Here is a 27,938-nt window from a genome sequence, read left to right on the forward strand (position 1 = left end):
ATGATCTTGTGATAGATAAAGATCCTGTATAGCAGCTGGCTGAAAAACTCTCCAGTGTTGTCAGATTACCAAGCTCATTTATGCACCATTTTAAGGACTCTCGCCCACTATCTGTGCCAGAAGACTGCTCTTTGCCTACAATAACATCTGTTTTTCCTGCACTTTATTTGCTGTTCCCAAAGCTCTGACAGCCTGGGCAGCTTGAAAGGGGGCAGCACAGCAAAGCTAATGGGAGCTCAGTGCGCAGAGCTGTGCTCAGGGTCCTGCTGGCTGCTGCTCGCAGGCATTTCATGCATCGGGGGAGCCGAGCCCTCCCTGCTGCCGGTGCTCCTCCAGCCCTGGCAGTGCAGCTCATCCTCAACAGCCTCTGTCCACAGGCAGTCATTCACTACACCATGGAGAGCCTGAACACTCTCCTTCTAACTGCTGCTGTTTGCTTTCTCTGGCAAGGTGAGTGATCCTTCATCTGTTATTCTTTGATGATGAAGGGAGGGTTGAAAAGGGGAGCAGGAGATGGTTTTGGTGCAAATTATTTTTAAGAAGTGCAGAAGCGCTCTCCAACATAAGGGGCAAATGTACAGAATTGTGGTACAGCTCTTTCAACAACATAGCTTGTTGTTCAGTGGGGGGGGGTGTTTAAGTTTATCCTTGCAAAGTAGTTAAGTAGTCCTGATTAAAAATGCCAGACAGGACACATAAAGCCATTTTAACATGAAGGAAAAGCACCTCAGACATACAGGTGTAGTTTCACATATTGCAGAGAAGACAAGAAAGTGACAACATTAAAGAGCTTCATGTGCTGCAAACAGCACATCTCTCTGCAGATATGGAAAGCACAAAATAGTTAAACAAAAAACCCCACATGAATGCACTGTTTCTTCTCTAGAAACAGCAGATGCTAGATTTAATTAGAGTGCTGGTACCATGTAAAAAGGCTGGCAGTTTGGGACTGACCGTAACAGTTGTTAAGATCTAGATTTAAAATTATTTACCTAAAAGACTGGGTAATTTATTCCAGGTATTTATTCCAGGAAATCTCAATCTAAGAGATAGAAGATATCAAGAAGTAACATGGGCAAGACTGGCAGTTAAAAAGTGTTCATTTTTTAGTTAGCAAGTTGGCTTGAATGATTTCACTAATCTGAAAACAAAATTGTATTCCAAGTGAACAAGGGAAAGCACAAGGGGTTAAAATCAACCAAACAAAACCAAAAGCAAACAAAAGACCTTTTAGCTGAATAGTTTAACATGAGGGGAATCCTTGTCTTAGGCAGAGGTGAGGTCTCAGATTCAAAAGTAACACCTGCTTTGTGTAGTCTGTCACCTGCAGATAATTCTGCCTCCTCTCTTTCTCTGCTAAAAAACAACGGGCAGAAAATAAATGTGTCCTTGCAAATATTCATATTTCATATATATCCATATTTCTGTTTCAAAGGAACTGTAGAATATGTTCGACAGACTTCAGTTCGTGCCTTTGTCAAATTTGCATAATGACATTAATGACAAAACACTTTTTCTGGTGTTTCAGTTGGAATTCATGAGCATGTGTTATCCAGAAGAGAGTTTAAGAGATAGCCCTTTAAAAATAAAAGGCCACTGGCTTCTAATAGTGTCAGGATGGTTATTGCCTAGATTGATAGTAAAATTGCAGTGTAAACTACAGGTTCTCACACCTCATCCTGAAACAGGTCAAGTACCTTTTTGTTTAAGAATTTCAGTTTGCAGCTTTTTTGTTGGCCACAGGGTAGGATGAACTGAATTTATGAGTGGCAAAAGGACAATAGGAATCTACTATAAATAAAAACTACTTAGAATAATAAAGGGGTAAATAGCAGATTTCTTTGAGTGTGCTGACAAGTCTTTGAATGTAAGTTAATCAAATTTTAATCCTTTCAAAAATATATTTCAAGAAGCAGGCTGTTATCCTCATTGTACGCACGCAATCATGACTCAGACTAGAAAGCAAACTTCTCATTTCCTACTGCAATGCTCCTTACCCCTTACCAGAGGCCTGGTCTGTTGGGCTACACTTTCCTCACATCCCTGTGGCTTTGCCAGGTCTGGGTGACTGGGACTGTGAGGGGAAAGGGCTTTTGCATCCCCAGTTCCTCAGGTATTACCCAAAAGTGTTTCTTTAACTCATTTGCAGACGTGTGTTAGAAAACCTGTGCCGTAGCATTACCTTTCACTGCTCTCCTCCTCGCAGTCCAAGCGAATGCCCTCATGGCACAGTGCTGCCCACTCAGGAGGGGCTGGGGCTCTGCTGAGCACCCAGGGCAGTACCGGGACAGCCCTGCCCCGCTCGGGGCTGGGAGCAGCCAGGGCAGAGCCGGGACAGCCCTGCCCCGCTCGGGGCTGGGAGCACCCAGGGCAGAGCCGGGACAGCCCTGCCCCGCTCGGGGCTGGGAGCAGCCAGGGCAGAACCGGGACAACCCTGCCCCGCACGAGCTCACCCCGTGCCCTCCGCAGGCTGCGGCGGCACCGAGGCCGAGCACCGGCTCTACGCGGCCCTCTTCGAGAGCTACAACCAGTTCGTGCGCCCCGTCAAGAACGTCTCGGACCCCGTCATCATCCAGTTCGAGGTGTCCATGTCGCAGCTGGTGAAGGTGGTGAGTACCGCCCCGCCGGGCATCGCGGCAGGGCCGGCGCTTCTCCCGACACACTTCTCTTTTCCAGGACGAAGTCAACCAGATAATGGAAACCAACTTGTGGCTGAAGCACGTAAGTAGCGCTCAGTGACAGCCCAGAGGGCACCAGCTCACCGCCCCTCCGCCGCGGGAGTGTTCCCCGCTCCGCCGGGCCCACCCGGGGCCACAGGAGCCGCCCGCCCAGTGAGGCCTCTGCGGGCTCCGGGAGCACCGGGCCTGAGGGGTCGGCGCCAGGCTCGGCTCCCTCAGGGCACAGACGCATCCCGGGACAGCAGCCCTGCACAGGAGGCCGGGAGAACATCCTTAGGGAGGATCCCTGGACAGGAGGCCGGGAGAGCATCCTTAGGCAGGATCTCTGCACAGCAGCCCTCACAGGATGCCGGCAGAGCAGACCCGGCTCCCCCGCTCCGCGCCGCTGGCGCCGCCCGAGCCCTTCCCCGGGGCACTGCTGCCCCCCAGCGGCCGCCGCCCCGCCGGGCAGGCGGGGACAGAACGGGAGCGGAGCAGCGGGGACGGAGAGGGAAGGGACGGGACGGGAGGAGAGCAAGGCTGGTACACTTGCTGCAGTCGCTAAATACGAGATTTTTGCTCTAGAGATTCCAAATTGCTGCCTTGGCAGACAACAACGCAAAGGAAGCACCTCGGCTCGGAGGTCGCGCACAGCGCCACTTGGTGCTGGTTAGCTCCCGTAAAGTGACAACAAACGAAAAATGTGTACTTCGTGTTAAAAAGGCTTTTTAAAAATGCAGTTACTCACTGTTGCAGTCAGCTTAGCAACCAACTTAGTTCCCACCTTTAGCTTGATACTCAAGTTTGTTACAATGGGGTTTAACAAGCGCTAGTGACAAAGGCTGTTACCTGAGCCATTTATGCTGGAGCTCTCTCTGACCCTCAACTGATGCTCACAACTTGTGCCACCGGCCTCCGGGAACTTGTTTTCACTGTCCCATAGATACCTGGTTTTCTGAGATCAAAGTTATTATTACAATCCTACACTTTCTGAAAAGAGAGTGTCTTATTTCTTCTTTCGGTTTGTTCCAGCTACTGAGCAGGCATTCCTGGGACAGCCACATATATTTAAGTCATAAATGTATATAACATCTAGATATCTAAGCCCCCCTACAATCTGCATATGAACAAACACCACACATATGGTGTTTGTTAAAGAAACATCTAAACACTGTAGTATCCAAAATAAATCAACCCAAGAAGTGATATGACAGCACGTGGTTCAGAATCTAGTCCAATGAATTTCAGTTTCTTTACAAACCTAACATGGACTCATTTCTACCATAATTAGATCTGGAATGATTACAAGCTTCGGTGGAATCCAGCAGACTATGGAGGTGCTGAATTCATCAGAGTTCCATCTGGCCAGATCTGGAGGCCAGATATTGTTTTATATAACAAGTAAGGCTCTTGTGTATTTAACTTAATTCAAGGAGAGAGGGGTGATGTTACCAGCTCTAAATCAGCAGCAAGTTCACAGAATGCACTGAAAAGCTGCTTTTCAACACACGTGTCCTGCATCCCCCCATTGCTGTTCTCACCTTCATGCCAGCTCTAACCTGGAGCTGCAAGAGAGCAAGCAAAGAGTACTTGGCTTTTTGCCTTCACAAGCCCCTGCGAGTCACAACTTTAACTGAAAGGAATGCAAATTCTAGCTTTTTAGCAGTCAAATTCACAATTTGACACCTTTGACAAATAAAAGCCACAGATAAAGTTTACTTTAGATGTCAATTTCTGAGACTGTAAAGAGACAAACCATAACTAAATGGATCCATAAGAATGCAATTCTCATAGAAACAGACTCAGCTACACAGATCCAAAACTCAGTTCTATGGATAAACAGTGATGCCACTCCTTTCCTAACTGGGGCCTTAAAACTTCAAATTACCCTTTAATTTTACTTTTTCATATACTCAACTGGATCATATAAGTTAGCAAAGTGGGACTTAAAATAACCTCTTACCAAATACACTCCTTATGCAAAGATACACCCCAACCCTAATTCCTCCTTCCCTAGTTACTACCTGCACTGTCCATGGAAGAGGTGGAAATACCAGCAATATTCTTATCACCCCTTGAGTTCTGATGTGCTTGATCAATCTAGAATAGAATAGAATGAAATAATTCAGTTGGAAGGACCCTACAAGACTCATCTAGTCAGACTGTTATTTGCCATTTTAAATATTGATTGCACCACGCCATGCTATTAATAAGGGAGAGTATTTGCTTTCAACTCCTCCTGGTGAGTTTATAGAGCTGTTTGTTTCAGTTTAACCACATGAGTTTATGATGGTCACTGAGTCAGTCCTGCTAAGCAATTCAGCTCCAAGTAAATAAGTAAAGGCTGACTTCCCCCAAAAAGATTAAAGAGTTTTATGATATGATCTGAATGTATGAAACTACCTGGAGTAGATAATTCTAATTTTTGCTATTTCTACTTGCTTTACAGTGCAGTTGGGGATTTCCAGGTTGATGACAAGACAAAGGCCCTTTTAAAATACACGGGTGATGTGACCTGGATACCTCCAGCTATATTTAAAAGTTCATGTAAAATAGATGTAACCTACTTCCCATTTGACTATCAGAACTGCACCATGAAGTTTGGTTCCTGGTCTTACGACAAAGCCAAAATTGACTTAGTTCTAATTGGCTCGACAATGAACCTGAAAGATTACTGGGAGAGTGGAGAATGGGCTATAATTAAAGCTCCTGGGTATAAACATGACATCAAGTACAACTGCTGCGAAGAGATATATACAGACATCACATATTCTCTTTACATCAGGCGTTTACCTTTATTTTACACTATCAATATGATTATTCCCTGTCTGCTGATTTCTTTTCTGACTGTATTAGTTTTCTATTTGCCCTCAGACTGTGGTGAGAAGGTGACACTCTGCATATCAGTGCTTCTCTCTTTAACAGTGTTCCTTCTTGTTATCACAGAAACCATACCTTCTACTTCCCTGGTAATTCCCCTTATTGGGGAATACCTCCTTTTCACCATGATATTTGTAACTCTCTCGATTGTCATCACAGTATTTGTACTGAATGTGCACTACAGAACACCCAAGACACACACAATGCCCGTGTGGGTGAGAACCATTTTCTTGAACTTACTTCCCCGGATCATGTTCATGACAAGGCCCGCCAATGATGAAGAGAACAATCAGAAGCCAAAACCATTATTCACTTCTGAGTTTTCAAACTTAAATTGCATCAACGGCTCTGAAAGCAAATGCTGCAAAGATGGCTTTGCTTGTCAAGACGTGGCCTGCAGCTGCTGTCAGTATCAGCGCACCAAGTTCTCTGATTTCAGTGGCAATCTCACTAGAAGTTCCAGCTCTGAGTCTGTAGATCCTATGCTTTCATTTTCAGTTCTGTCACCAGAAATGAGAGATGCTATTGAAAGTGTGAAATACATTGCAGAAAATATGAAAATGCAGAATGAAGCAAAAGAGGTAAGAACATATTTTACTGTTACTCAAACTGCAGATACCTTTTGCCATTAGAGTGTTTGGTAAGAAAAAGATCTCAAGCAAACAAGACAAAAAAGATCAAAGAAACCATTATATTTTTGCAAGTAAATGACACAAGCTGTATTACAAATATGTGCAATTTTGAACTTATATAATTGAGAAGCAGTTCTGCTGCACAGTGATCTCTTTATTGACAATATATATACTGAGTGAGGCACATTAAAGGGAACACACGAAAGCACCCATCCTATGAGAGTTGAAGTTAGGATTTTCCAATTTATAATCTTAATAGTGGAATTTACTGACCCTATCGCCTTTAGAAAGTTACATTCTCCCTCCCACAGCTTACCATCACCAACAGAAATTTAGAGTGAATGTCCCTCACAGTGATGATGGTGCTCACTCTGTTGCTGCTGCAGAGTAAAGTGCTGTAGCTAAATGAGGCAACTGCTGCAAGACAGGGACTGGCATCTTTCATAAAGCTGCATCTTAATACAATAAAGGAGAAAAAAAAATGAAAAGGTTTTTTTCTACCACATTCCTCAAACATTCTATGAGCAGTAGCCACACCATCACAGTTTTTATATCCCCAAACTACAGCACTTCATTCTAACTTCACTTTGTTTATACTTAAATCAGAACTCTATTTAGGTTTAGATTTAGTTGGTACAGAAAATAAAGGGTTGCTTTGGGTTTTTAAGTTTTCCTTAACAAATAAGTTCTAAGCTAAAAAGAACAAATTTCAAAACCAACAAATTCATTTCTTATCAATCTTGAAGAAAAACAAAACAAATTGAATTGTAATCTCAATAAAAACTAAAAATTATCACCGATTACTATTAATATATAACAAATATAACACTTGTCACTCTTGCTATAAAATTCACTGCAAGAAAAGAAAATTAGAAAAATCTGGGTTTTTTTGAAATGTGGTTCCCTCTTTACATGAAAGGTACAGAGATGCATTTTACATCATGCATGAAAATGGTCAAATTTCAGTACAACATAACAAAGTACCAAATAATTATATACCAAATAATCTTTGTTTTTTACATACTACCCAAAGGCCAGTAGGAACAGTCTGCCTCAGGAACATTTTCTGGACAAACCTGTTCATCTAAGAAAGTAAAGCTTTACGCTTTCATTTTTGGAATAGAGAAGTTGTGTCTCCTCAAGTCCAGTGTCTTGGTGAAAACCTTTTGGATTTGAAGCAGCAGCTTTTGGCTTTGCTCCAAAGAGCATATTCAAATAAAGCTTCTTCAAGATGAATTCATTTGTCAGTGAAAGCACATGTGTAAAACGTGTATTCATAAGCATATCTACATTCAGAAAAAACTGTGCTTCTTATATGAAATGGTATTACTGCTAATGCAACTTATTCACCTAAGAAACATGCCAACTTGCTATTCTTTTTTTTTTCTTTTCAGATTCAGGATGATTGGAAATATGTTGCCATGGTAATTGATCGTATTTTTCTATGGGTTTTCATCCTGGTATGTATTCTAGGAACAGCAGGATTGTTTTTACAACCTCTGATGGCTGGAGATGAAATGTAAAAATTAACTAAAACATTGTGAAATCAAATGAAACGGCCAATCAACTCTGCATCCCTCTCCCAGCACCTCCTGTCTCTTCCATGTAGTAGAACAAGAATCTCTCTTGTCTTCAGCTTCATTTGACCAAGACAGCTTTGTTCAAAATGCAGAAAAAGGAATTTGGAACCTTTATGACAGCTGATCTCAAAGTAACACAAGCTATATTTTACAGCTACTTCCTGCTAACTGGAGAAGATGGAGGCAGTATGTTAAACTTTATGGGAGTGATTTAAGAAGGGGTTAATAAAGAAATGGAAAATTACATGAGTATTTGGAAAGTCACGATGAGTTGAATGCTTTGGGCTTTTAGGTTTGTTTTGTAGTCTGGTCCCTCCCAAGCTTCCTCAGAGCATGCCAGGATCTTCTGGAAGGAGTTCACAGGGAGCTCCAGGAATACCCTCACAAGGACAGAAGGGTGGGAAGCACAAGCAGCAAACAGCTGGAGTGCAGGCATTGGCACCTGCTGTACAAACTGACCCACACAGTGCAAGAAAGGACTGAGGAGGGCTTTAGTACAAAAGGAGAACAAACAGGTAAATAATAGATGGTGGTAATAAAGCAGCCATAAAGTAAACTCTGTGTATCCCCAGATTGCAATGTATGTGAAGGCTGTCAGGAAAAAAAAACCTGCTCAAACCTGATGATGTTCAGAATTGTGTACAAGTAAAACACACAATTAGACAGTCTGCAAGTGATGGAAAGGATCAAAACTCAGACAGGATAGTTTGGATACAGAGGCATCCTGCTGTAGTGAAGTGTTTGATGCCAAGGTAAGGCAGGTAGACAAAAATAGTCCTGTAAAGTGTGCTAAAATTGTGGCTTAGGCATATATATCTTCTCTCTTTTTTTTTAATCAGTAACTGCAGATTATTTAAGAGCATGAATAAAGAATGCAACAAAACACTGTCATCAGATCATATTTTGTAAAAATATGAAGTGTTCTCTCTGTACCAAACCAAAAACTTTGTGAAAATATAGTGTATCAAGTGATGTAACATTTATGAAAATAAAGAGAATCAAACTGTTGAAAATTGTGCCTTTTTTTTTCATTTATTGTGAGCGAGTGACAGATCTATATAAGGCAGTATTACCTACAGTTCAATACATTCAGCAGTAAGTTACAGAAGTAAAAGTCCATGCTTCTGAGTATATTAACATTCTTTTGTTTCAGACACACCTGATAAGCAGAAGACCCCAAGGATTTCAGTGTCAGCTGTGTTACCTGAATCTATCATGATCAGACTAGAAGTCCCTAAAAGAAATTCATGCATTTGCAAAAACTGTGAGCTACTATAATAAAGGGAGTGACTCCAGTGGACAATGTGCTTGCTGCCCATCGTGATGTAACTGGGCAGCCCAGAGACATCATTTAACAAGGGGAAAGAGATGAAATGGAGAGTTAAAAAAATAAGATATTTATCTAATCTACAGTTGTACTCACTTTGCTTTCTCTACAGGTAAGAGTAAATTTCAGTAGTTCAAACCTATGGAAGACTTTAAAAAGAAATGTTGTATTTGAAGAGGAAACAAGCTATCTGAAGTATTTCTGCAACTTGCACACAGAGAAAGTCATTGATGCATTGTTTAATCTCAGTAATACTGAGAAATTAAAGCTCTTATATTAATGAATTAAAACAGATAATCTTTGCAAATTCACCTTGAAAGTTATGATGGTAATAGAGGAAAAATGGATATCCAATATCAGATGTAATTGTGTAACTGAAGAAGAGTAATTCCCTAACTGCTATTATTAAAAAAAAAAAAAAGAAAAGGTCTGCCTGATATCATTTCCCTACCTGTGAGCCTTTAGATGCTACACAAAACCAAGAATGTCCTGCAGATTAAAACATTTTGAAATAAATATTCAATTATAAATAAATTATGACATAAATAATCACTATTATAATTAGTGCAGGGATTTTCTAAAGGAGATCTGGGAGGGAGCGTGGGAGAAATATGTATCCATTGTTCAAATTTATAATCACTATAAAAACTTCAAATTATCGAAGATACCACAGTTTACATTAAAATTTCTCACCTAAGCATGTTATTATTCATGTAGTAATTCAAGCACATAAAAACTTCCTAAGATTTGCTCTACTCCTGTATTAGGCCTACAGGATGCAATTATATTATGAACAACACTGAAAAAACTTTCATGTAGGAAAACACCCAACTATTTTAGAGTCTTTTCCAGAAATAAAACTATTAAGAAAGGAAGAGAGGTGGCATTGGAATCAGTGTAAAGAATGTATTTTAATGGAATAATTGAAAAATTGCAAGTTCATTTTCAATGATCTTAGGAAAAAAGAATTTCAGAAAACTCTAAGCCCTTGCTGCTTAGAGTTACATATGGTTTTTAAAGTGAAAGAACTAATCCAAGGCAGCTCTCAAGTTCAATTAAACAAATGTAAAAATCATTTATCATCTCCATTTGGTTCCACAGCATAGTAATTTATAACCCATTTCCTTCAGAAAGATGCTCCACAAACTCCTTCTGCCTGCACTTAAAATCTTAATTCTGATAAACATCCAGACACAGGAAATAATGAACCTGTCTGCAAACTCACACACTGTAACAAATTCTTCATCAAGAGTAAAGAAATCTGAATGTTCCAGCCCCTTAGAACACTTATGCTCCTTGGGAACTCAGTTAAGTGTCTAACATCAATATACACACATGCTTTAGGCATTTTAAGGCTTATTAAATGCTCATGTTGGTATCACAGAATTAACAAGCTTTAAAATTTAGCAGCAAATTCCAGTGAAAATTTATAAAGGTCAAACATGGCCAAATTTCTGTTCTTAGTTGTATATTATATACACAGGAGGTTTAACTTATATTTTTATTATTTTAAATTATTCTGGTGAAATTTCAGACTTCTGCAACACACTGAAGAGAACTGATGAAAATTCACCTTTGTATACTAAATTGAAATAAGCAACTCTACTGTGTAACTGCAATTATTTAATATTCAGTATAATGATTTATATAGTAATTTAATAATTGGACTACAGTGATTATCATTAAAAAATTGAAATCCTTCTATATCACAGTAGGTGTCAGTGTCTGCTTTTTTAATAAATCATACATGCCATGGCTAGAAAAGGTTCTTTTAATTCTGACCTGGCTTGGCAGTAACTCAGTAGACTGGCAAGAAGCAGACTGACTTCTGTGTGTCCTGGGAATGCCATGCTTTAAATAAACCTAATTTTCTAGTTCTGGATTTTATTTTTTTTTCACTCTACCAGAAACATGCCTAGAAAGAACATGCATGGAAACAGAGTTACTGCAAAACTTAGAGTCAGATCAGTAGGAGATAGCTCCAAAAATATTTTATGCATTTGTACTGCCTATGTGGGTAGGGACTATTATACTTGCCCATTTATGAATGACAGGAATAAATAACACAAGTGATCCAATTATTGAAACCAGAAGAAAAGCCCACAAGAACATTCGGTCAAGCACCTGAGCAATGTATTTCCAGTCTTCAACAACCTAAAACACAGAGAGCACATGAGTTGGTCAGTGTGTGCAAGAACAGGTAAAAACACAGCACCAAATCCTGCAATTCTTAATTATTTCAATATAGGCCTTTGCCAACCATGTCTCTGGGAAAACCCTCTGGAGCAATGTTTCATGATTATACTGGGAGTTAGAACTGCAGCAAGCTTCCCTCTGTGAAGATGGATAAGCTATGTAGATTTTGATGCAGAAACTGACCCTGAGAAGAACCAAACATCCTCATCTATAGGGATGAGACTGGCCTGCCATTTTCTAACATACTGCAGGATACATGGCACATGACATCATAACGTGGAATTCCCAAGCAGGAGTTGGAAGCAAAAGTTGTAAAAAATCTTCCAACAACCAAAACCACCAACCCAAAACTAAAAACTAACCAGAAAACCAAAACCAAACCTCCCAAGCAGTAAATAAAAAAAATTTTTTAAATTGTTAGTACAGAGCAGCTGTTGTGTTACAAACAATTGCTGAAAGCTGCAAAGAATTATACGCTGGGGAGAATACTCACAGGAGTTTCATGACTATTTTTTCTTTTTTGATAAAATTATTCATATCTATACACAGTTCTGCAAGTATTGCAGATATAATTGTGCAAGCAAATTAAAACCCTGTCAAACAATTGTGTTGGATTTGAACTGGAGCTATCTGTGCTTCCCAAGCCTAATGCTTCCTAAGATGTAAGGCCATGATAGCACCAGCTGTCTAGTGTTCATTAAAAACTTTTACAATTAAAGCTTGCATTCTCTGGAGCCCAGTAATAATAAAACAACTGAATCCCCAGTCAGCTGTATATTAATTTCCAAGGTTTATAGTAACAACATTACACTTGGAAAACAAAATACTTACTACTTGTCTCTCACAGTGAACCCTTAATTTACAGGAAATTGTGTATTTAATAGCAAACTACTCTATTTCTGTTGTTCATACAATGCAGATGCTGCTTTAACAGTACAGCAGATACATTTATTATAAATCTAGGCCACATCCCTTGTGACAATGTCAGAATCAAGTCCTGAGAAGGCACAGCAGAGGAGGAACATCACTCCTAGTCTCCTATGGGAGAACACACTCTCAGCAACCAGAGCCTTCTGAATTCAGCAATTCCCAGACTGGAAGAACCTCAGCCTTTGCCATCAGGAACAGACAGTACACCACAAACTTCTATATTTCTACAAACTTCTACATCAGACTGGAAATAGCGTTTAAATGTCTGATGTACCAATGGTGCTAGCTTAAAGAGCGTGTAAAGAAAACAAATTTCTAATGCTCTTACAGAAATGCTGTAAACATCCATGAAGGATAATTCAGAGTGACACTGAAAAAAAGCCTCTGACATCTTTTGATAAAACTTAGGGACAAATAATAGTAAGGATAGAAGAGAACACTTAGGGAGTCATTGAGTCCACATTTCATCTGAGCACAAAATGGTCAACGTATGACTATAGCCTGTATTTAAATTAATTTAAGTTAGGGCACTCAAACTGTTTTTATTTGAAATTGAAAGCTGCAAGATAAGTCTTGGCAGTATTTATTTGGAAAATATAAGGCAAATGTATTTTTCAAGACAGCCTTTTGGGTACAACATTAAAGTGAAAAAGAGCTCCTTCTGCAATCTCAGCAGTGCTATAGGGAACAGTTACAGTACAGGCTCTTGTCACAGACAAGTGTCTCACAATGTGTAACTAATGATAAGAACTAATAGAAAAGAGCAAAAGGCTTTTGAAAACCCCAAATACTGCACTGTATCAGCCAGACAGTCTCAGTATTGTACCATAATTGCACTTTTTTTCCAGTGGAAATAACTCCACAACTTTCAGCGAAGTACAAAAGCTGGAAATCTGCAGCACATCTTTAAAATGCAGCTGCCCAGTAAAGCCTTGGTTTTCTGGTTTGCACTTGTACAAAATGAGGGCAGCAGGAGGGACACACCCACCTCACGGACCTCATTCTCCTTCATCACGTGCCGCGTAATGTAACGGATGGAATCCAGAGCTGCTTCCAAGGTGTTCCTGGATGACTCTGAGCCATTCACATTGGCTGTTTCCTCCTTCTGAGCAAAGTACCTGTCCACATGGCTCCTCATGCACAGCAGCTTGGGCAGCTTGTGCAGGAAGATCTTGCGCACCCAGGGCGCCATGGCGTTGTGCGTGGACGAGGAGCGGTGGTGGATGTTGATGGCAAACACAGTGATCACAATGGACAGGGTCACAAATATCATCGTGAACACCAGGTACTCTCCTATGAGAGGGATCACTTTAGAAGATGATGGAATAATTTCTTCAATAACAAGAAGAAAAACAGTCAAAGATACCAGTACTGAAGTGCAGAGTGAAATTTTTTCACCTTCATTTGAAGGAAGATAGAAGACAAGGACAGTTAGAAATGAAAGCCCAATACAAGGAATAATGAGAAACAAAGTGTAAAAAAGTGGCAAACGTCTAATTATAAATGAATATGTAACAAAAGGATACCAGCAGCATCCATCAGTCCTGTTTCCTTTGCTCCCTGTTGCAGTCACTATTTCCCATTCTCCGTTATCAAAAAAATCTCTTTTGTCAACATCATAATCTTCAAGAATTAGATCAACCTGTGAGCCATCATAGGTCCAGGAGCCAAATTTCATTGAGCAGTTCTGAAGGTCAAAGGGGAAGAATGTTACATCAATAGTACAAGAACTTTTGTAGTTTGCTGGCGGAGTCCAAGCAATGGTGCCATCATATTTTACCACAGTTTTTGTAGATGTTCCCTCAAAACGTCCATCTGCACTGAAAAAAGAGATAAATTACAGGCAATTACAATGGGCTGTGGGGATGTATTTAAAGAATTTGTTATTGTCATTTCAGCTGTCTATCCCTTGATAGCCAAAATGTTGTATTGTCTTCATAGTCAACTTTTTCCCCTCAAATCTGAAGCTAACATAGGTAAACAGCTTTGGAAGACTGAAGAATATTTTCAAGTCCTGAAAAGATCTGTGCAACCTTCTGTGGTCCCAATCTTATGAAAAGATTGTAAAATCCTAAGCTTTAACAGCATGACTCAGCTCTGGTGTTTCTATTATTAAGACAGAATAAGTACTTTTAAATTCAGCCAAATCATAATTATTGAAGAAAAAGAGTCACTAAACAGGTAAAATAATACTTGTGCCCAAACTTGAATTCACAATCACTGCAACAGCCTTTTTTCCTGACTCAACAAGTCTGGAAATGTAAAAGCACTCTATGTGCACAAAGGTTAATTCAAAAGTTCTTGTTTCTGAGATCTGTTAATTTTCTAAAGAAAAAAGTCAAAACCAATCCAACCCCCCCTTACAGTTAAATGTACCTGACTTTAATTCCATGCTGAATATGACCTACAACAGCATAAATTAGTTGCTTCCCTCCCATCACACTACACTATTTATACCCAGCACTGTGCAAGACATTTTTGTCCAATAAAGAAAAAAGTTCACACAACAAAATAGAAATAACTTTATCAAAGGGACTAGAAATTCCATTTAGAAGTAAAGCAAAACATCTGAGCACTTAACTTGGCAACAAAGTCTATTTGCATTCAGAGGCAAGTTCTTGCAGGGGTGCTTTAGCCCACTAAATGTACACATTGTGTCCATTAAATGAGCCTCCTAGAAGCAGTTTGGTCAGAGAAGTTATGAAGTAAATGCTTTTTGTACGAAAAGATTCAAGCCTTACTTGTCATACAGCACAATATCTGGAATCCAGATAGAGTCTGATGGGACACGGATAGATGTGATTCCTGCATAGTCCTCAGGATTCCACCTCAATTTTACATCTATCCATTCCTGTGGATATGTCAGATGTAAAAATCATTATTGGGAAGTGGATTTCAGCAGGGTGATAGCAGATGAAAATAGATAACAGGGCAATTAACAACAATCAAAGTGAACTAAAATTTGCATAAAACAATGCAGTTGCTGAACAGGCATGTAGTTACCTCATTCAGTATTTGTTTTCTGTTATAAGAGCAGCTTGACAATGTTTCTGTACAGAACTTAAGATATGACGTTCCTTTTTCAGAGCATGCATTTATAAGTAAGAGCTATTATAATGTAATTTAATTGTATAAATTAAATTTGAAAAAAAGCTTGTTCTGGATGAATACCAATGACTGGAAGCTAATCAGAAGCAATTTAAACATTTTCATTATACAAAAAAAAACCCCATCATCTTCCAACTCTTAACACTGGTTCAACTTCAAGAAGACCTGTAGAAACTATTAAAGAGGACACAAAGAATCATCAAGCCCACGTGGCCTCCTCATATTTGCTGACTAATCTCAAAGTTTTCCTAAAAATAAAAACTTGGCCTAAAATTACAGTTAGTGAAAAGAAAAAAATGGGAAGCAAAAGGAAAAAACTCAAATAAACAAACAGAAAAGAATTAGCCTAAACAAAAATAATTCCATAAACTAGTAAGTATAGCCAGCATCTGCAAAGATTCTTCTCAGTTAAATCAAGAATGATTTGTGAGCAGCATTAGCTGAGTAAACAGTGGCAATTAAGTTTAGTACTGGACTCTGACAATTACAAAGCTTGAGGCTTTTTCCTGCCCAAACCCAAATATAAATTCACTTGCTAGAAGGAAATACTTTTTTCTTAAGAGAGAAAAGTATTTCCTTCTAGCAAGCATATTTAACTTTGAGACTGTAATTCTACAGTAATGTATATTCAATAATTTCAAATATCCCACAGGAAAAAGACCTCAAAAATATTATACAGAAGAATAGACCAACCGTACTTTTCTTGATAAAGCTTTTGAATAAAAACTTTCATACTGAAGCAGTAATTTATGGTTGGATATATACACCTTGGTATATTAAATGGTCATGCAATGCCATATCATATTACTTTTCATTTGGTGAATTTTTATTTACCTTGTTATGGTTTTCTTAAGAGGTTTGTCACAATTAATCCCTTAAAGCATTTCCAGGGACATTCTATAAAGATACTATGTGAAATAAAATTTGTTGCAAGAGCAAAGTTTTTTGAATATACAATTAACTAGAAAAGTTTCTCCTAAATGTTGATTTGCAGTTATAAAGCTTCAGAAATTTTCATCAATATTTACACATACCTGTTTCAACCATACATTTGTTGTCATCAATTGATTTTTTTCATCCTGTAAAATAAAGCATATATCACAAAAAAGAACCTATCCATAGGAAATAGCTGCTTTAGTTCACAGAGGTCTGTAACTTAAAATACAAAACACACTGCTGAAAGCATTCTAATCACTAAGTATGTTTATATGAGAACATTATATATTCATCTACAGGACATTTTTTATTACACAGATAATAATTTAAGATGTTTAATCTATTGTGTTTAACAAGTACAATTATTTCACATGAAATTATGTTCCTTGTAAAGTTAGTGGGAAAAAAAAATACAACTTATTTACTATACATACCACATCTACTAGCTGAGAGATTGCAAGGCCAAACTTGATTTTTATTGTGTCATTCAAGCGTTCCACTGGACGAACCCATCTTTGATAGTCTTCAAATAAATGCTTGAACAAACGATCTTCACTTTTAGCAATAAAAGAAGGTTCAGATACAGCTATAATAAAAAAAAATTAACATTGATTCAAATGAGCAGTGTACATCTGCATTCTTATGCCCAAACAGTTACAGCTTTTTTTATGCAGAGTTCAATTTCTCATCTCATCCCCTTCTCTCTAGAAGCATGCTCAAAGTCATGGAAGTAGAATTTTATGAAGTTATCTGGTTTTATTGGCATCCTCATAGCATTATCACACTTCCAAAATTGATGACTCAAGAACATTAAGATAATCTCAGCAGGCAAAAAGCTCTTATATCATTTACCCAATGCCATGCAACTCTGGAACTCCTCTACAACAGAAAGCTGATCTATGAGGGACTGAAGTTCTGGCAGCTCACATCCACATTACACACCTGTGCTGTACTGCATAACTCAATCCAGTTTGAAACTTCAGTCTCTTTGTTTACTGTATCTCTTCTAATGTTTGGGCACATTTACCATGTATAAATTCTGCTGCACTTGTAGAGCACTTTCCCTCACACTGTTTTGTATCTTTGATGCATAGGCCAAACTATTCACCAGTTGACCCTCTACCCATTCTAATGTTACACTGACTGGGATGCACCTTTCCAGTTCTTTTTCACAGCTCTCAAGGGATCATTTTGGGGAAGATGGAGAGAGAGGGGAGGAAAAAAGGGAAGATCAGAGTCTAGCTAAATAAGTTGAGTTATTTAGGTGTTGTGAAAGACCTGAAGATGGCTACTGCCTCGAGAAGCACAAACTACACACATCACCTTGCATGGAAGGGCCTCCAATCCCCAGACATAAGTTAGAATGACCACCAGAAAACACTGACATGCTCTAGATAAAGATTTTTACTATTTAGCAATGAAATTTAAAAGGGAATTACTGCCAAAAAAAGACCTAGCAACTATTATCATCAGTTTAAGGGACAGCATAAACAAAAGAAAGGAGCTCACCACCATCTCTTTTAAATGCAGATCTAAAATATTATGCTATTACATAAATCTATGGCACAACCTCTCTAGAAATCATGTGCTCACTAACAGCATCCATCTAAAAAAAGATGTATCAGAAGCAGAAAATCACCAGAGAACGACATAAACAGATTAAAACCAGAGACAGTCATCCATACAAGGAGAGATTTAAAAGATTAACATTACTTTGTTTGGAGAGGAGGTGAATTTAGTCAACATAACAGAAGTAGATCAACTAGGAATGATACAAGCAGAAAAAACATTGGCAGTATCTAACCTTTCTCATAAAATAAGCTAAAGGAAACAAAGTATCAATTAAAGGCAGCATAAATAATGTTTACTTCAAGTTCATTACCATCAACATTCAGTAAATCAGCAATTCACAGACACTGAAGAGGACCAGGATTTTAGAATTGCCTGGGATGACTGCACTGCATGCCAGGCAGTGTCACACCTGCACAGGGCACAGCTCTCGTTCCCACAACACCTGCTAAAGCTCCCTCAGTCTGACCAACACTTCCATGACTTGGCACTGGTGGCAGAGGCCTGGCTGACCCCACTTAAGCCATTAATCGAGCTGACCCAACCCAGTCCCACATGACTGCAGCCCAGACAAACCGAGATGGGCAGCCCAAGTTTGAAGTTCCCTTGCATTCACTGAAGTGTGACTGCTGTGCTCCATGAACAGGTCCTTAGGTAAAAACAGCCAAAGCACTGCAGAGCTCAGCAAGGCAGGTCCCTGCCCTGGGCACTGCAGCCTGGGGCAGTCCAGTAGAAATATTATTATTTTTCACACTAACCAGATTTCTCTGAAGTGCCATAGTAGCAGCAAAAGCAGAATGTAGCTTAAGAAAGAGGATCAGCACAGTGGGAGCAGCAGGACCCCTTTTTTGTCACAGACACATTTTATGAAAAATCCTTTCCTTAGGATTTTTTCTCCTGAGAAGCTGAGACGCCTCAGGAACAAAATATAAACAATGATTATCTGCTGCTGTGGAATGCAACAGGTGCATCTGTGATTGGTTTCATGGGGTTGTTTCTAATTAATGGCCAATCACAGTCAGCTGGCTCGGACTCTCTGTCCCAGACACAAGCTTTTGTTATCATTCCATTCTTTTTCTATTCTTAGCCAGCCTGATGAAATCCTTTCTTCTATTCTTTTAGTATAGTTTTAATATAATATATATATAATAAAATAATAAATCAAGCCTTCTGAAACATGGAGTCAGATTCTCATCTCTTCCCTGCTCCTCAGACCCCTGTGAACACCACCACACTTTTTCCTACAACTCTTACCCCACACTAATGTGCTGCTGAATGGTTCTTGCTGTGGGCCAAATCAACAGCTGGATTTTAAGACAGTTCACCCTTCTGTTTCAAAATACAAATCTTTCTGACTTGTGGGATGTGCAAAGAACTGGAGGGCAACTTACACTATACCACTGAGACAGCTCAGGTGGATACAGAAAAACTCACAGGACATAAGAATTGCTGCCAAAAAGGATCCAGCAACAGAATGCTGCACGTGTACAAGTTATCTGGTAAATGTGCAAGTGCCAAAAATATATTTAACTGGTTCAGTATATCCTCATTGGCCAAGGATTTTTTTCTTATTTGTAACTATAGCCAGATTTGCCAAGCCCTACGTTTTACAGACATCCAAAAGAATGCTTCCTGAAGACACAACCTAATTTCTCTATTTCTATATCCCTATTTCCTGAATTATAAATGGTTTTGTGTACATTTCAGCCCAATATTTCATAAATACTTGATTTTTATATTAGCATTAATTACATTTCCCTCCTCCAGTTACAACTCTCAACTGAATTTAAGACTGACTATGCAGCTGGATATTATCTCTCAATTAATTGACCTTGAAGCAATGCAGAGGCAAAGTTGCACTTTCACCATTTCTGTGTTCCTGTAAGACAAGCTCCTGTGCAACGATACGGCATCTCCAGGGTACGTGCTGTTTCCAGATCAAGCTTCTCTTAAACCACAGCATCTCCTCTGCTCTGCTCAAAGGGGACATGTTCCCTTGCTGCTTTTATATACAGATTATTTTATACTCAGATCTATAGTATACTCACTCATCTATTACAATGACCATTATTTACTAACAATACAGTTCAATTATTTCTTTCTTTGTCTGATCACAGATGTATCCACACTTTTCAATATTTCTGTTTTATTCTCTTTATTAATAGGTTGGGGCAAACTGGTCTAGAAAAGACTTCTTGAACAAAGGAGAGCTCCATGAGGGGCTGGGAATGGTAAAAGTATATTAAGACTTGGCAAAAACAAAATAAGTAATCACCCCTACCTTGTATATTTTATTTAACATGGCCATTCAAATAATTTGTTACACAGACTGCATATGTTTTATATCTCTTGTCCATGGATCTATAATTTTAAGATTACAACAAGGGGCTGTGATTCTTAGTTACTCCTTGTATTAACATCAATAAAAAATTGTGAAGAGCTGGTGACAAGTGGAAAAAATGTAAAGAGAGGAAAACAAGTAAAACAGTTTTAGTGGCTTAAGGCAGCAGAGTAGAAAAACAGAAAGAGGTTAAAACCTATGACTAGCAGGATTAGCAAACAAACAATTCAGAGTACAATCTCATACTAAATCAGATGGCAAGAGATTATGGCAACACTCTCCCCTGCCACCAGCTCAGAGTACAAAAAAATACTTAAAAGCTCTGCAGCCTTTGCAGGGCAGCTCTGAGCTGGCCTGTGTTTGTGTGGCTCCATTTCTACTGAGGCCAGGGAACCCCTGCAGGTTAAACCAAGGGCAGCTCTGCTGCTCAGTGGCAACTCCCAATGACAACGTTTTCTTTATTATCTGCACCTTAAATTCTTCTCACTGCCCCTCAGTGTAAGTCCACATTTAGCAACAAAAAAAACCCAAAACACCTACACCTAAATCACATATGAGATTGGATGGCCTAAATTTTAATCCTGCACAAAGGAGACAAATGTTTATGCACAAATTATTCAATTCTTTTAAACTCTGAAGTAGCTGGAGAACAAAGGCTAAGTAAAAATTCTAATGAAATGCTTGACCTTGAAAACATTGTATTTAAAAATTCAGTTCTACCATTTCCTTCATAGGTATTTAACAAACTTTTTTATTAAAGTACTTTGGAAGAACTATTTAGAAAATAGGGTGAAACATGGGCCTCAGATGCATGAGTAGCATGATGAAACATGTACATGTCTATTTATCTTGATAACATTCTCAAGTCATAATTTCACGTGGGCTGCTAATGGCTAACTTTTTTAATGTTGTAGATAAGAAACAAAAGATGGGTTTTACAAAAGAATAACACTTTTGTAATTTACTGTACCATTATGGGATTAAATTTCCTAGCATCTTAATATGATTTAGCAACATTATTCCTTTTATAAGAATTACCAGTGAAATACTTAGTGTTACAGGCTTGATCCCAGAGGTATTTTCATAAATCTTTGTTTTTAAATAGGGGAACACCACAGTCCATGCTTCTCCAAATAACAAGCTGTCTTTGAACTCTGTATTCCTCTACATTTAGATAAAGAGTCTAAGAGCCAGACTGGCAGTGCTGGTGTAACACTATATTATTATACATTAAACAGCACAGTTCAAAGCATTTTCTAATTTAAACAGTGTAACTCAAAGCATTTTCTAATTGACAGAATTGAGAGTTAATGACTTCAGGTTTTCTTTACATCACTGCTGGGTGCAAAAGGAGGCCCATGGGGAAAGGGTCACTTTCTAGAAGTGTAATGTTAACATGCATTTTCAGAAGTAATATATATTACTAATGCATATTTTTAATCATACACCATTACAGCAAAATACCCAACAAACACAACACTACTAAGGACAATAAATGCTGCAAAATATCCATACTTTGCAGTTAACATTATATTCTTTAACTCTGGGGTATATAACACAAACTTATCCACAAGTCTAACAATTAATAATTTCCTTAAAAATCTGGAAGGTGAAGGAATATACACAGTACCCCTGCCTTCAGTACTCTAGCATATCTATTGAGATGATCTCCCATCGTTACTTCATTAGGTGGAAAAGACAGGTGTAATGTATCAAATTGAAGTTTTATTTGATACTGATTCCTCTGACCCTTTGAAAAGGATCATGAGTCATACTTCCTGCATGGTCTTTAATTTTTTTGGCCTACTTTTCCTTCTATGCATTAGCAATTGCCCAGAATCCAATCACAGTCAAGCGTTTAATTAACAGCAAGCATTCAGAAAGATCACAATCATCTTAACTAGGATGTCTTTAAGTCAAAGTAGCAATACTAACTTTATTCTATTTATTGAAGTCAGAAAAGCCAGTGATTACATTCTGAACTTTCCAGAATTATCTTTTCCTCCCCTGTTTAAAAAATACAGGCAAACCCTATCACCACACCTACAAGCATGGAAAAGGTGGCTTTAGAGTTACTGGGAAGATTTGTGCCTTCTCTTTTACCTAGCACATCAACCTCCAGCCAACCAGGAGCAAAATAAAACAACATATACTGGATATGAAAGTGTGAGGAATTTTGAACTGCAATACTGCTTAGTACTTACCAATATGCACAGAGGTACAAGAGCTGCTCACAGAAAGTAGGGAAGCTGTTTCTCACATTCAATTCAAATTTAAAATGTTAAAGATACAACTTGATGGTTGTAAAGGAGAATGAAACCACCCCCTAACAGCTTAGCAACAAGGTATAATTATGGCACATATTTCTGAATACACGTACAAGTCTGGTTAATAACTATAACAGACCATGTAGTTTGTAAACTAACCAAGAAATAGATGTGAACTGACAGTCAGCCTTTAGATTAAGAGCTAATTGGACCACCAACCATTCCTTTCTGTGCTATGGATTCTAGGGTAAGTCCACACCAGGTGCCAAAGAGCTTCCTGACCCCCCCCAGTGACACGGCTGGCACAGCAGTGACAGGGCCCTGCAGCTGTGACAGTGCCCTGTGACAGTGCCTGCAGCCGTGACAGGGCCCTGCAGCCGTGACTGCAGCCTGTGCCTGCCCAGCCCTCGTGCCCAGCTCACTGCCACCAGCCTGCTCCACTCAGCTCCACAGCCACAACTGGGATCCTGCTCCCTGCCCAGCCAGGCCATGGGAAAAGTGCTGCACATCAGGGAAAATCCTGTCCCACTGAGGGCAGGACATTCCTCTAACACATCCAGGATTTTGTCATCTCTCTTTGTACCCCTGTTAATCATTCCATCATTTCCACTGATCGCTGACACTGAAGATGGATGTGAAGTCAGCCTCGAGGAATGCTGAAAGCAAGCAGCAAAAAGGGTGTGCAGAAGTGCAGATAGCACAAGGAAGAACAAGATGTAGAACCTGATAAGTAGAACCATTTATAAATTTAGAGGCTATGTGTCATGGAATTAAACACAAATCTGAAATGTACATAAAACTTATGGAAAAGTTTCCTTATGGACAAAATTTCCTTATGGAAATAAGAAACAGGCCAGGGCTTCTCACAAGCTGCCAGGGCAGCACTGGGTGCTGCAGACTTTGGGCACCAGCCTCACCTTCTGCCTCAGGAGTGTTTTGCCCACTCAGCTCCATTCCAGTCTTGGAAACACTGGAACACAGAATCCTACAGCTCACAGAAATCAGCTACATTGCTCAAAACCAGATGAGGAGACTTCAAAACCTAGAATATCACACAAACCCAGGGTTTTACCCTTCTAAAACGTGGGAAACTATGCAAGTATTTCCTTCTACAGATCAACACAGGCACTTCTCCTCGAATCAATGCTCACATTTATCCCCTTAAGAACCTCTAAGGAAAGAGGTTCTTAAAATATTTTAAGGTTCTCAAAACATTTTAAGAGAAAAATCACAAGAAACCCATACAGGCAGAAAGGTTTGCAGCTTTCTGTTGGGTAGGGAGAAGGATTTGATCTGTTAAACTGAGTGGAAAATGCTTGGGTGCCTGAAGTGCCAGGGAAACACCATCACAGGTCTGCAGCACAGCAGGGCTAGGCTAGAGTTGTTGTTAACCTCAGCTCCATTTGGGCATTCGAGTCTCACCTGTTAACTAAAAATTCAGAGCAAGAACAAGACATACTTTGACTGTATTTTAAATTAGCAAGTATTTTCTCCTGACAATTCGGAGTTAGCCAAGATAAAATACTGGTTCACTATTAGCTGAAGGAAACACTAAATTAAATTAATTTACAAGCACTTTTATAGCAAATTTCATTTCATTTTAGAAAAAACAAGTTATGAAAAGAAACTTTAGCCTCACTGTATAAAACTGGTTCTCAGTGAAGTCAAAACTGCTGGCTTGTGCCAAAAGGCAAAACCTGGCTTACCCTGACTGCAGGTAATTCCATGCAGTCATATAAATCATATAATGTCACATAATGATTTTGCATCTTCTGTCATGAAGAACATGGAAAAACACTGCTTTTCCAAATTTTGGGAAAATTTGAGTCTTTTAACTCACATTCAGCAATAACAGACTGAGTATTTGTAGGCTGAATTAAAACCTAGATGTTGATACAATCAACTTTCAATAAACTATATTTACAATCACTTTTTCAATTTTCAGTTAGGATAAAAAAAGTTCAAATTTATCTTTCCTTAATTTTCTGTCTGCCATTAAGTGTTGTAGTTATGTTTTCAAGACATTCTGCAGGACTCTTGGGAATGTACTTACAAATTATGTAAGTGCAACGTTTTGGAACAACCGTTTCTAAATAAATCTGTGGAAGAGCGGTGATTTTGCTCCTTTAATCTCTGTATAATTCTATAAACAGTCCAGCTTCACATGCTGTTTTACATCCTTCAGCTCGGAAAGTTAAATCCTGATTGAATTATGAGACTGCCTCTTTTGAAGTCAAAGAAATGATGCACGACTAAACTAAAGACAGTTGTCTTATAAATTCTTCAGTTGTCTTATAAATTCTTAAGAGGGTTGTTTTCATGGGCAGACACATCCGGATGCGAAATTACAGTTATTAAAACATATTCTGCAAGTTTACCTCTGTACCAGACGCAGAGCATGCACCACAAACCTACAACTGCACCTCCCCTCACAAAGTGAGCAGATAAAAACCTGAAAGCTGCGGCAGCTGAGATCTTTAAAGCGTTATATACATGCACATTTAGGAAGTGTACGTAATGTAATGTAATGAAATGTGAGGCATTCAGGACTGACGATGCCCCTGAAAAGCTTTAGTTTAGCACAGACATTTTCCCCCTCTCCGGGGAGGGGGCAGCCCTGGTGAGCCCGTCTGACAGCGCTCCCCGCAGGTCCCGCTCGTTCACCCAAAGCCAGCGCAGCCCCGCGATCCTCCCTCAGCAGCCCCCACCAGACTTACCTTAACCTCGGCCGGGAAAAAGTTGACGGCGCGGAAAATGAAGCTGGGGCGCGGAGAGTCCATCTCCGACAGCTTCCCCCCGCCCCGCACCATCCCGCCTCACTCCCTCCCCTCACGGAGCGCTCCCGCTGCCCGCGCTCCCAGCCGGGCAGGGCGGCGGCGCCCGCAGACCCCCGGGCCACGGTACCGCCCGCCCCGTCCCCGGCGGCTTCACACAGCGCCAGGAGGGCTCGGAACCCCCGGCCGGCCGAGCCCTCCCCTCCGCCACCCTCCTGGCTCCTCACCGGAGCGCTTTTCATCCTTCACTCTTCTTCCCAGCGGCCGACCCTCACCCCTGGGGCCGCCCCGAGCCGCCTTACCCGCGTGCGAGGCTCCGGGCTGGCCGAGCAGGGGCGCGCAGAGCCAGGTGAGGAGGAGCACGGCCGGAGGGCGGCCGCAGCTCGGCCACGCTCCGCGCCCGGCCATGACTCGGGCACGGCCCCCGCTCGGTCCGAGCCCCGCGGCGGGAGCCGGGAGCCGGGAGCCGCTGGGGCCGGGCGGCGCTGGCCCCGCCCCGCGGGGGCCGTGAGGAGGCGCGGGGGGCGGGAGCCTCGGACCGCGCGGGCCCGGCGCCACCGCCGGCCGCCCCCGGCCTCGGGAGCCGCTCTCGGCCCCGGTGCGGCCGGAGGAGCTGCCGGCATTACCGCGAGGAGGAGGCGGCAGCGCTGCGCCCTCAGGCTCCCTCCCCGTGCCCGTCCCGCCGCCCGGGAGCGGCTCCTGGCGGGGCCGAGCAGGTGCGCGCCCAGCGCGGCGGGGCCGCTGCAGCACCAGCGCTCGGTAACCCCGGCACAGCCGCCCGGGCAACGCCTGCTGCGTCTGCACTGTGCTGCTGGGAGGGTGCGAGTGTAAGTGACTTCTGCCGAGAAAATAATCTTTTAATTTCGCATTGCGTTTGAAACACTCGGTAGGGGTTTTTTTGTTAAGTTTCTAAATCAGTACGATTTTTAAAAGTTTCTGATTTAGAATATTTTGGAACTTTTCGTCTAAAATAGATAAACTAATGCAGGCTAAAAAGACATAGGATATTTCCACATCTTTAGGTATATTACAGATATACAACATATATAATAAATACTCTGTACAAAACATCACTTTTTTCTGTATCAGGTAGATAAATTCTGTTACAAAAGACAACTTCAAACACACGCATTGTGAAATTTAATCAGTGATTTTTCCTAAATCGTCTTAAAGGAAATGTATAGTGTACACATTGCCAAAAAAATAGAAGCAGCTGGCAATAACACATTTTTTACATCTAAGGCAGTGTTTAGTAGTTCATAGAGAGAAAAGACGTGGAAAGAAGGGCTAAATGACTTTACCGTGTTAATCAGCTTGTACATGAAAAGTGCTAGATACCACATTCCTCAGGAAAATAGTCCTTATTTAACTCAAATAATTTTAGGAACTTTATACCTTTCTAAAATGAACACTACTCAAACAGCAATTTCATAATGATGTTGTTGATTATCAAAATTCTTTTATACCAGTTCTTTATTTCACAGAAAAAACACATCTGTCTGTGTAAACAGTGACTCTTTTCAATGACCGAAACAGAATACTGGAGCATTTCAATCCCTTTCTTAATTTTTAGCCTCATGTTTTTGTGTACTCTCTTTTCCTGCAGCCATATTTGGGTTGTGCATGTCTGTGCAAGACATAATGCAGGCTGCACAGGCACACACAAAAGGCTGCTTACACAGGAGTTTCTCCCAGCACACTTCTAGTGACAGGCTGTATTGATTTGAATGCTCTGCAGTAAATATGGTCATCTTCTATATTAAGAATCCATTTGTATATGGCATATCTTCTACAGTCAAAGTATTCATATAAAGGATGCAGCATGCTCTTTTTTTGAAATGCTTAATGTATATGCAGTTGTCAACTCAAGACTTTATAGTAAATGAAAAATATATTTTAGCCAAAAAACAAGGCACAAACACCCACTTTTTTTTTTTTTTTGGTGACACTCCAGTTCTGCAGTTTTCTGAGTGCTTCAAAAATTACTGGGCAATATTTGTACTAAAATTGCAACTCTGTAGTTTTGATGGAAGCTGCTTCACTACTGCACTGCACCTGGCGTTCCTAACATGAGATTATCAGGTGAAATCTGGATTTCTGAGCAGTGCAGCTGATGCATTTTAGAGCCATAATGTGTCGTTACCAATGTTGAACATAGCTGCCACTAGAACGTGCAGGACATAGGAAACTGGTTTTATTACATAACTGTGGATTTGTGTGCAGCTGGGTCCTAACTAGGCAAAACAGATGCTGTGGGATATAAAAGGATTAAACTGTCTGGGTTACATGCCTAACATTTTGCTAAATATTTTATGTAGCATCATCTGGCACATGTTAATTATGTTGTACTATTACTGTTTAGAAAACACTGGTTATAAATAAGTAGATGTTTTTCCTGCTGCTTTGAACTTGGAGCAGAATGTCAATAGTATCAGCAGCATGTTAAGTTTATTATTTACCATTAAGTGAAAGCCTAAACAATTACATGAGTAATGTTGTCTTTCAAAGGACCCTTGTCAGCAGGAGGTGACATCTGAAGGTCCCTGCTAAAGTACACTCTGAGAATCTGCAATAAATTGGCTGATGGCAGCTTTTACTGTGCACCGAAGAGTAGTTTAACTGGAAAGCCAAATGCCAAATTAAACCCAGATAAAAATAGCCAGCTGTTCAATTCTATTTGTAAAATGAGAAATGTTCTAAAAACTTAGTGAAGCTGAATTTTCTCCAGATTAAAGCCAGTG

The 27,938-nt window shown here is 40.1% G+C and overlaps 2 protein-coding genes across 6 annotated transcripts; one reads left to right on the top strand and one right to left on the bottom strand.

Moving 5' to 3' along the window:
* CHRNA3 (cholinergic receptor nicotinic alpha 3 subunit) lies at window positions 1-8,756 on the top strand. 2 transcript variants are annotated; one of them, XM_064721786.1, is made up of 6 exons: window positions 1-450; window positions 2,470-2,609; window positions 2,677-2,721; window positions 3,949-4,058; window positions 5,107-6,118; window positions 7,564-8,756. In XM_064721786.1, exons 1-6 carry the CDS (start codon window positions 291-293, stop codon window positions 7,690-7,692), a joined length of 1,596 nt encoding a protein of 531 aa, XP_064577856.1. In that variant the 5' UTR covers window positions 1-290; the 3' UTR covers window positions 7,693-8,756. The 2 variants fall into 2 exon arrangements, with proteins under 2 accessions (XP_064577856.1, XP_064577857.1); XM_064721787.1 differs by lacking the exon at window positions 2,677-2,721 and having other exon boundaries at window positions 7,564-8,710.
* Window positions 8,747-25,733, bottom strand: CHRNA5 (cholinergic receptor nicotinic alpha 5 subunit). Of its 4 annotated transcripts, XM_064721791.1 has the most exons (7): window positions 25,500-25,733; window positions 16,681-16,832; window positions 16,345-16,389; window positions 14,944-15,053; window positions 13,983-14,022; window positions 13,191-13,889; window positions 8,747-11,230 (listed from the first exon to the last, which is right to left on the bottom strand). In XM_064721791.1, the coding sequence occupies exons 1-7, from the start codon at window positions 25,603-25,605 to the stop codon at window positions 11,069-11,071; spliced, it is 1,314 nt and encodes a 437-aa protein (XP_064577861.1). In that variant the 5' UTR covers window positions 25,606-25,733; the 3' UTR covers window positions 8,747-11,068. The 4 variants fall into 4 exon arrangements, with proteins under 4 accessions (XP_064577861.1, XP_064577860.1, XP_064577859.1 ...); XM_064721790.1 differs by having other exon boundaries at window positions 13,200-14,022; XM_064721789.1 differs by having other exon boundaries at window positions 13,191-14,022; window positions 25,500-25,693.
* Between the last annotated feature and the right edge of the window lie 2,205 nt (window positions 25,734-27,938).

The sequence above is a fragment of the Zonotrichia leucophrys genome, chromosome 10 (genome assembly GCF_028769735.1).
Source record: "Zonotrichia leucophrys gambelii isolate GWCS_2022_RI chromosome 10, RI_Zleu_2.0, whole genome shotgun sequence".
In the NCBI taxonomy this organism is placed as follows: domain Eukaryota; kingdom Metazoa; phylum Chordata; class Aves; order Passeriformes; family Passerellidae; genus Zonotrichia; species Zonotrichia leucophrys.

Excerpts from the sequence above, each read along its gene's own strand:
- CHRNA5 (XM_064721789.1), bottom strand. The coding sequence starts at position 25,605 with ATGGCCGGGCGCGGAGCGTGGCCGAGCTGCGGCCGCCCTCCGGCCGTG. Across the intron at positions 15,054-16,344 it reads CAAATGTATGGTTGAAACAG|GAATGGATAGATGTAAAATT; the intron begins GTATGTGTAAAT and ends ACATATCCACAG. Across the intron at positions 11,231-13,190 it reads AGGAGAATGAGGTCCGTGAG|GTTGTTGAAGACTGGAAATA; the intron begins GTGGGTGTGTCC and ends TCTGTGTTTTAG.
- CHRNA3 (XM_064721786.1), top strand. The coding sequence starts at position 291 with ATGCATCGGGGGAGCCGAGCCCTCCCTGCTGCCGGTGCTCCTCCAGCC. Across the intron at positions 451-2,469 it reads TGTTTGCTTTCTCTGGCAAG|GCTGCGGCGGCACCGAGGCC; the intron begins GTGAGTGATCCT and ends TGCCCTCCGCAG. Across the intron at positions 2,722-3,948 it reads CCAACTTGTGGCTGAAGCAC|ATCTGGAATGATTACAAGCT; the intron begins GTAAGTAGCGCT and ends TACCATAATTAG.